The 10,296-nt window shown below is 38.5% G+C and overlaps 1 protein-coding gene across 1 annotated transcript; it reads right to left on the reverse strand.

Annotated features, from left to right (window-relative positions):
- Positions 1 to 4,863: 4,863 nt before the first annotated feature.
- Positions 4,864 to 5,568, reverse strand: LOC109861767 (golgin subfamily A member 6-like protein 22). Its single transcript, XM_020441564.1, has one exon. It carries the CDS (start codon positions 5,566 to 5,568, stop codon positions 4,864 to 4,866), a length of 705 nt encoding a protein of 234 aa, XP_020297153.1.
- Between the last annotated feature and the right edge of the window lie 4,728 nt (positions 5,569 to 10,296).

Raw genomic sequence — 10,296 nt, forward strand, 5'->3', positions numbered from 1 at the left:
GTGTCAAATCGTACTGTGGTCAATAGAGTATCACCCATATTACTGTGATGCAGTAATATTACGTGCTATGTGGGATGTTGATACTATTGTTTTTACGTGTTGTATTTTATTTTTCTTTTAAATTTACAATAACGTCTTTAACATGTCATTGTGCTGAGTCTTTTTTTTATTATATTCACGTCTACTTGACGTAATATAATAACATCAATAAGATGTGACATAATCACGGTGTACGTTAAAATCACGTCATTTTTATATCATAATTGACGTTTTGCAGAGTAAAAACTGACGTCATTATTATGTGAGCTTGCTAACTGTGGATTTTCACAACTAAAAATTATATACGCTTACTGAGTCCGGACCACTGCTTCCCACGCGCTTATTGGATCACATGTATTAATTACTCTCAATATCTATTGCAAATTTTGCAAAATATAACGTGACTTATCGGTTTAAATTAATCCAATCTACCTTCACACTTCGGCTGTGTCAAAATTTTTCAGACACCATGTATATGTATATACTATATGTATATCGTGATTCAAGACACGCATAACATTGCAAAACAAAACTGATTTTATTGTAAAAATTGAGTTTTATATTATCTATGTGTTTATAACCTTTCAATGCCAGACATAAAAAATGAACTACGAGTTGTCCAGACTAGGTCTGTGAGATCCACGTGACTTTAAGTTCGAATATCTCCGCAAAAATTCAATATTTGTTTAATTTTTTTTTCTTTTTTTTTGAACTGAAAGTTTGAACAATTCTGCATTCATAAAAAAAGACATTGAAAATATCTCCAATAGTTTCAAAAATATAAGCGTTTAAAGAAAATCCTAACAATTTGGGTTTTGGAAAAAAGGCTTTTTGTTTAAAACCTCATAATATTTGTATAGTAAAATTTTTACAAAATTTTAACGCAGTTTTGATTAAGAAATTGTTTGTACTTTCAAGAACAATATTGTTTTTTAACAATTTTTAAATTAAAACCAATGGGTTTTTCACAATGGGTCTTTTGGGTTGAAGAATGGATTTTTTAGCGCTCAACTTTGACATGCAATATTTTAGCAATAAATTAATAGTAGTAGTAGTAGTAGTAACATTTATTGCATCCCAGCTAACCGGGTTTACAAGGCGTTTTTTAAAGAAACGTACCCAAAATTTTTACAAACGCTTTCCTTATTGCTACTTATATCTAACTTAATTCTAACTTAATTTACCCTGCCGGGATGGCAAGACCGCGTGAATGTTCACACCATCTCCTCATCTCGACCCACACACACACACGCTCCCCCCTTCGGGCTTCTGCTTCCTCTCGCCTTTTCTACATGTCTCACCTCTTCACCTCCTTACATCTCTTTCATTCATTCCTGACCATCCATACACTCTCATTCACTCTCTCTCCGTCAAACCCCCCCTCTCTCTTTCACCTTCCCCCCTCAACTACTCCAACCCCCACCCCCTATTTGTCCAAACTTTCCCCTCCCAATCTTCCCTTTTTCTCTTTTTCCAGCTCCTTCATCCATTCCTCTCCCTCACCGTTCTCCCCCAAAACCCAACCTACTGCCTCCTGCCAGCTCTCTTCCTTGTCTCTCCAACGCCTACATCTCTCCCAGACATGCTCCCAGGTTTCCACCTCTCCTCCACATAACCTGCACAATTTGTCCTCCTCTCCTTCCCAGTATTTCCTCTCCTCCACCTCATTTCCGAGCCTGAACCTTGCTACTCTCGTCCATCTCCTCTCATTCTACCCTCTCTTCAAATAACCTGGTACTCCCTCTCCTTTTACCACTCTATACCACCTATTGTACTTTGATCCCTCTATCCTCTTCCATCTCTCCTCCGCCTGTCTCTTCCTTTCTCACTTTTCCCATTCACCACTCCACACTACTCCTTTCTCTACTTCCTCTATCTTCTTTTCCACCTCCTCTATTTCTATCCCTTTTCTTTCAAAGAACTCCAACCTTTCCTTCTCCCACTTCGATAAACCACTTTTTTTTGCCCTATTTCTCATCTCCTCCCAGCACATCCTCGCAATGTCACTACCTTTCCCGTCCTTTAATCTCCTTTCATACTCCCACGCTCTCCTCCCCGCTCTTATACATAATTTCTCTCTATGAAGTTCTTCCCTCACCATATACCCTGGCGTTCTCCTCTCGACTCCCAGCAACCACCTCAAATACCTTTCCTCTTTTCTTTCCAGTACATCTCTCTCCTTCTACCCTCAGATCTCTACTTCATATCCCATCACCGTCCAGATCAACCTGTCAAAAAGCCACAACCTTCTTCCCCAATCCTTCCCAAATCTTCGGTTCCCTATACCCCATACCTGTCCCATCACAGCTGCCGCTTTTCTTCCTCTCACCTGCGCCTCCTGCTTTCCATTTTTTCTCAACACATATCCCACGTATCTGAACTCATTGACCTCCTCGATTTTCTTTCCTGTCCATCTCCACTCCCTCTTCTTTTCTCTCCCTCCTCCTTTCCTGAATCTCATCATTTTAGTCTTCTCCACATTCAATTCCACTCTCTTCCTATCTAGATACGTTTCCAACCTTTCCAACATACTCCTCATTTCCTCCTCTTTCTCCGCTAATAGCACCATATCATCCGCGTATGCTAGCGAGTATACTCTTTTCCCCCCTAACACCACTCCACCCCATCTCACCTTCCTCATTTCTTCCTCCATGTCCGCTATCAAGATATTGAAGAGCAAAGGGCTGAGGAAGCATTCCTGCCTCACTCCCCTCGCCGTCCAGAAACAATCTCCTTCCTTTCCTCCCACCCTCACTCTGCACTTTGTCTCTCTAAAAACCTGCTCTACTCTCCTCACTAACCCCTCCCTCAATCCTCTTTCCCTCATTGCTCCCACTAACATTTCTCTATCCACCGAGTCGAACGCTGCCTTCAGGTCTACGAACAAGGCTACCAGCTTTCCTCCTTTTTTCCCTATCTGTCTGTTTACTAGGTAGTTCAATGCGTAGATGTTGTCTATTGTTCCCATACCTTTCCTGAATCCCGTCTGGTTGTGTGGGATTATCCCTTTTTTCTCCAAATCCTCCCGAACTCTTTCCGCCAGAACTGACACATACGTTTTGTATACTGACGTCATCAATGTAACCCCTCTGTAATCCTCCACCCTCTGCCCCTCTCCTTTCTTTACTATGGGCACGATGATCCCCTCCTTCCAATCCTCCGGCCACCATTCTCCCTTCCACACCTGTTTGCATAGTCCTTCCACCTAGCTTTCTATCCTCTCCTCTCCGTATTTCCAGACTTCTCCCGGAATTCCGTCCACTCCACTCGCCTTTCCATCTCTTAGTTTACCTATCGCCTTCTTTATCTCTTCTCTCTCAATGTCCTTCTCCTCTTCTTCCTCCGATCCTCTTCCTCCTCTTCCTTTTACCACCTTCCCTTCTACCCTTCCCAACAGTCTCATGAAATACTCCTTCCATTCCTCCATCTCAATATTTTCGTTTACCCTCTTTCTTCCTCCTCTCTCCCTGTTCACTATCTCTCATACTTCATTCTCCCTCCATGCCCTTCTGATTTTCTCTTCTCATCTCTTCCTCTCCTCCCTCTTTTTACTCTCTCAAAGCTTTGTAAACTCCCTTTTTCCTTTTCTATATTCTATTTCCATTGCTCCATTTCTTCTCCACTCCCTGAGCAATCTCTTTACCTTCCTCTTCTCCTCTTAGCATTCACTATTCTACCATCCTTTTTGCCCCTTCTCTTTCATCTCCCTTCCCTTTTCCTCCTCAACTTCTTTCAACGCCCCCCTCATCCCTCCTTCATCCTGCTCCATTGCTCTTCCCACTCTCCTTTAAATTCCTCCAGCGTCCCCATCTTTTCCCTGAACAGCACTNTCCCCTTCTCATCCCATATCCTTCTCCAAACCTTCTTTCCTTCTCTTTTCCCTGCCTTTCTACCTCTTCCTCCCCTCATCCAAACCTCTACCGGATGATGATCCGAGTCGATTCTATCTCCTATCCTCAACTTCTCAATCCTTCCTCTTGTTTTCTCCCCCCTATCACAAAATCTATTTTTGTATTTCCCTTTCCCCCTGTAAAAGTGTATTCCCTTTCTGTATCCCCTCTTATACACTCATTAACAATACACTAACCGTACTCCTCTATCCAATCCAATAATTTTCTTCCTTTCGCATTGACCATCCTTTGCTTTCCTTACTTTTCTCTTCCCCTCTTTTCCCTCAAATCCACCTCCCTCCGTCCCTACTCTTGCATTAAAATCTCCTCCAATTATCACTCTAAAGTCCCCTTCTCCCTTGTCCGTTCATTCTTCTATCTTTTTTTTTCCTCATCCTCTCTATTCCTTCGTACACATAGACTCCTACCACTCTCCATCTCTCCTTACCCACCCATATCTTACCCATTATTGCCCCTTCTCTCCCCACCTCTATTTTGATCTCCTCTTCTTTAACCAGCTCCTCTCTCATCCCCATAATCATTCCTTCTTTTGCCCTACCTTTTCTTCCTTCTCTCGTTGCCCCCTGCACCCCCCATCTGTAGCCTCTTGGCAATCTAATCCTCATTCTTTCCCAATCCTTCATCTCCAACCAAGTCTCGCAAAGCACCAGAACATCCCATCTCTTCAAGCTATCCCACCACTCTCTATCCTTGTTTCCCACCCCTGCGACATTCCAAAACATCAATTTCCACCCCTCTCCTCTTCTACCTTCCTTCCTCATTGCACCCTTTCCTTTCCCTATTCCCCGCCTTTCTCTCTCCTCTCCCCTCTTCTTCAAAACCTCCTTCCCCTCCTCTACCCTTCCATGCCTTCCCTCGTGCTCTTTTCTCTTAACGCTCCTCTTCCATCAGTCAATACCTCTTCCTCCTCGTCCTATTTCCACCATTTTTCATCGATTTTTATCGTTCCATATCCTAACCCTATTTTCCTACCCTTTCCCATTTCCCTCCTTGCAATCTCTTCCAACTTCCATCTCATCTTCCTTTCCCTCCAGGTCCAATCCTCTATTATCCTTTCTTTATTTTCCTTCAACTTGCTTTTTTTCCTCAACACCTCGCTCCTTTGTTCTTCACTCCTCAATCTCATCCACACTGTCTCTATCTTCCCCTCTTTTTTTCCCATCTTTCTTACCTCCTCCACCTCCACCTTGGCCCTTATCTTCTCAAAAATCTTCTCTACGGCTTCCTTCCTTTTCTCTCCTTTTACATCAAGCCCCCTTATTAACAGGTTCTTCTTCCTCTCCCTCCTCTCCTTTTTTTCTAATCTCTTCTCTATTTCCTTCATTCTTTCTATCATCTCCCTTTCCCCACCTTTCCCTCCGCCTCCCTCCTCCTTCCCACCCTTCTTCCCTCTTTTTTCCACTCCTAATTCTAGCTCCCTCATCCTTCCTTCCAGTTCTCTGATGCTCTTTTCCAACCTCTCCCTCTCTTCACCCCATCTCTTCTCGCTCTCCTTCAAGTCCTTTCTCAGTCCCTCTACCTCCTCNTTCATACTTCTTCCCTGATCCTTTATCTCATCCTTTATCTCTTCTTTTAGCGCTCTCATCCCTTCCCTCATCTCCATCATAAACGCCCTCATCTCTTCCTTCCAATCTTTCCTCTCCAATCCTAGCACACCTCCCTTACTCCCCTCCTTTTTCACCTCCGTCTCTGTGTCCTTCTGCTCATTAGGCGATCTCTGCGTCTTTTTATTTGCAGCAAAAGCTCCCTCCTCTCTCTTCTCCCCCTCCCCTTTTATATCTCTTTTCCTCTTCCTCAGTATAAAGTCCTCTATATTTCTCACGCTAGCACTTCTATTCCTATTTCCCTTTTCCCCCCTCTCAGCCTTCCGTTCATTCCTCTGTCCTTCCCAGTTTCTAAAGACCACCACTTCCCGTCCACTTCCCGTCCCCTCGACCAATCACTTATCTCTCCTGCTGTCTATGAGTGACCCTTAAATCCCTAGCCTCCCGACTCTAGTGACTTTTCTTTTAATCTGCTTTCCTCTCTATACTCCTTCTATTCTATGCCTAACTGTCACCGTCCCTCCGTACGCCCTAATAAACCGTCCTCTACCCTACAAATCCTATTTTTTCCCGACCTCCCTTCACTCTCACCCGCTCTCCACACCCTCACCACTACCCTCCGCAACGCCTTCACTCTCCTCTCCTGTTCACTCTCACAATTTCACTCCAAATTCACGCACACTCTCACACTGCTCTTACACTATACTGCACCGGAAGCGGAAGTCCTCTAGCAATAAATTAATATTTAGACATATTCTTTGTTAAATAGAAGATTTAAACAATTCTGTGTCGATCAAAAAAAAAAAAAACAAATTGAAAAAGTAGTAGTTTTAAAGCAGTAGATTCTTTAGTAGTTTCAAAGAAACGTTTGAACGGTTTCTGCACGTCATGACCTAAGAAAGTGCTATAATTGTACATATATTTTGAGAAAAGTATGAAAAACACAACAATTATTTAATATATTAAAAGTGCTCAAACTGAAAAAAAATTTATTTACTTTTCGAAATGCCAACGTCTTGTCCAGATTTGGGTCTTTCAAACTCTTTTTACATTTCAAACATCGCAAAGCTATTAATGACATCTCTACCATTGTCTAAGGCTGTAAAGTTTTTTTTCCTGGCCTTCAGATATCGCGCTAAACTAATACTTCGTAGAAACACTGTTTTAAAACTTTTGAGTTGGTCTTGGAAACCCATATATCTGGGCATGCACTGAAGGGTTAATATTTTCGATATTCATATTTTAAAGTATTTTAGAGGTAAGTTTAGAATTTTGTTTCAAAAAAAGAATTGTTTAGTAAAGAAAAAGCGAATATATATTTTTTTTTAAATATAAAGACGTTGATAATGGCTGTTTGAAGCAACCACGGATGCTGATGTGTATATTGGTTGAATTACTTTATTGAAAACAATATGTAAAACGTTTTTGTTGTCCTCTGGATTAAGTCTTTTTCAATATAATTCTACAAAACAATAAATTAATATATTCTACAAAACAATAAATTAATATATTCTACAAAACAATAAATTAATATATTCTACAAAACAATAATTTAATATAAAAATTTGCAGTGATTATACAATAATGTAATTAAGAAACTTACAAAACAAAGTAGTAATAGTCATTACATGAGTGTGTCGCACTAAATGTTCATGATGTAGGAACAAGACTTGACCATCACTTTACAGAGTAACAAAGCGACTGAAAGCACCGAACAAGTGTGTGTCAATTTAAATAGAAATCAAGGCTACAATCAACGATCATAAGACACATTTAGTCAACGGGTTATCGACAAAAGGTAAATAAGATTTGTCCAGATTTTCGGTGTCGCTATGTAAATTAAGACCGTGGCTTTGACTTCTTATGTGAGAAGAGAGTTTTTGATATCAGACGTTTATTATAAGATCTCTCATTGTCTAATATTTTTACGTTGTCCCATTCAAATTCGTGAGAGTATTGGATTCTGTGATCAGTAATACTTTGAAAGGAGTTTCTATTAATATGGTTTTTGTGTTCTTTGATTCTCGCTTGCAACATTCTGCCAGTCTGTCCGACATATGATGCATCACAAATTAAAATATTAAAAATCAAGTCAATATTCTTTAAATAGAATTTAGGATGTGATAAAAAAAAGGCTCTGTCCACAAGGCCCATGACCGTGCCTCTTTTTTGGCAGATAGGATGGTTTGAAAAGTAATTAACATATCTGCCTTGGCTTGTGATACCAGTCATGTATTAATCTATTATTATTTTTTATAATTATATTTGTGTAATCTCCAGAAAGTTAAGTCTATCACAACTAACTTCTATGATGAATTGAAGTCGAGAATGATATGAATTGTAAAGATTTAAAACAACATCAAACTGGTCTCTAGGAACCATAAGAGCTATGTCATCAACATATCTGACATGTAGAGGTGGAATAAAAGATAGAGAACTAATAGTGGACAATTCAAGATCCTGCATCACAATGTCTGCTAGAATCGGAGAGAGAAGAGAGCCCATAAGTGCACCAAAGGTCTGTTTATAGTATTTGTTATTAAAAAAAAGAAAGTGGAGTTAAAAACGAGATTGAGAGCTAGAAAAAATTCTTCTTTAGATAAGCTCGTATTGTGTTTTATCAAGTGCCATCTTTTCTCCAATCTACTGATTGCAAGATCAATTGGAATGTTAATGAATAGAGATATAACATTGAGAGAGATTAACTCAAACGATTCATCAAATGTTACTTCGGAGATCAGATTTGCAAGATGGAAGCTATTTATAAACAAAACTCGACGGAGGTTCAAGATTTTTTGAAATTATTACACACGTTCTTCTGTTCTAATTGACTATTCTCGAATCTATTTAGTAATATTCTTTTCTCGTTTATCTTCTTATCTTTCGATCTTCTTCTTTCTTTTTTTTCTTTCTTTTCTACTCCTTTTATTTTCTCTCGTTTCTCCTTTATCTTTGCGTTAAAATCCTCTCCAAATATTGTCTTTACTCTCTTCCTCCTTTCTCTCCATTCAATCTTGTATCTTATCCAACGTCTTCTCTATTTTATCATTAATATATTTCCATCACTTTTTCTCTATTTCTTCTCTATCGTCTATCTCTTTTTTTTTACTGTTATTTTCTCTCTCTCCAATTAATTTCTTTCTTCTTTTCCTATAGTATTCCTATACTATATTCCTCTTCTCATTTTTATAATCATTTCTCTTCTAGCCCTATTTTTTCTGTTCTTTCTCTCTGTTTCTACTGCATCTCTTAATTATAACTAATCTTTATAAAATATATGGCACAACTGCAAGAGTTTTGTTTTAAGTTTTTTTACGGTATAAGAAAGAAAGATTGTATTTGCGATTTTTTATAGTAAAAAACAATATAATAGTTTTATTGGTATAGTTTATTTGTTGTTGACATTGTAAATACTACTTGATAAATTAAGCTTTTGATGTGGCTTATTTTTATTCTAGAGTTACTAGATATATATTCTGATTTCTTTTTTTACTGCAGCATCAAATATGCAAAAATTTTATACATATATGTATATATATATATGTTTGTGTGTGTGTGTGTATATATACATATACATACATATATATGTATATGTATTTCCGCGCAGTATATGTATGAAACAGCAACAGACAGGACGCATAGTAGAGTTTCCCTAGCTTTTTCAAGAAATTCTCAAGTTCTGATGCTGCCGGTAGCTTGTGGTATTAGTCTGAATACAGAAAAGTCAAATTGTCGTTGAAATTGAGTGCTGAGTGATTTCTGCTGTTTCTAGGGCAATAATATCGTTGTCGCTTCTGCGCGAAAGACCGAAAGAGAAGAAGGCAAAAACAAAAAGTTGATAGGAAAAAAGTGAAATGTTAAGTCTTGATCTTATATCAATGATGTTTATGTGACAGTTGTACAGTAGTATAGATAGTCGAAGAGTCATGAGAAGATAGCCTTTTTCACTTTCTCCGTGTCACAACTTACGAGTCACCTGTCAGAATTCTCACAGTATATTGAGAGAATGCCTTCTGTCACGCGAGAGAAAGATTACATTAGAAATCGATAGATACAACTGAAAGCGGTTTAATATATCTGATTAACATTAAGGTAGTTCCCGTGCGACAGTTTTATTCAAAAATAAAATCTACCGTCAATACAAAAAGTTTAAGATACCTAGGATTACAGCGCATAATTTTTGTGAGAGATTGTACTTACACACTAATATACTATGTATACACCCATACAGCACCAAAGCTTCTAGTAATATTTCAGAAACGTTGCAACATTGCAAGTTGCAATGTAATATTGCAAAGATGTTCTAAAGACATATCATAACAATATTTCGCCAAAATGTTTAAGCAATGTTTTATTATAGTATGTTTAATTCTAGTATATTATCAGAAATACTTTTAAATAGCTATTAACGAACATATATATATATACCTAGACAGCACACAACATCCATTAGACTTCCAAATTTGGGTCTTATTTAGTCCAAACATCCATGAACATTATATGTATGTTTTAATAATGTACATTATTGGACGTATTAAGTACTACCATGATCAAAAAATAACCGGAATTTTTAATTTCGTTTTTTTTAAAAACTTCGCGGGCTTATCGGTTTAGAATTCTGTTGTTTGTGTCACGTTGGCAGCACTGTTACGGACACTCATGCCAAGCTTCTACTTATCAGCTGTTCATTTACCTTTATGACAGTGATTTCTTTACATCAAGTTTTTACGTCGCGGCGATTTTTACAATGGATTCAAAACTTGAACAACGTTCTTGCATTAAATTTTGCTATAAAAATGAAA

The sequence above is a fragment of the Pseudomyrmex gracilis genome, unplaced genomic scaffold (genome assembly GCF_002006095.1).
Source record: "Pseudomyrmex gracilis isolate BER0280 unplaced genomic scaffold, ASM200609v1 scaffold_1011, whole genome shotgun sequence".
Lineage (NCBI taxonomy): Eukaryota > Metazoa > Arthropoda > Insecta > Hymenoptera > Formicidae > Pseudomyrmex > Pseudomyrmex gracilis.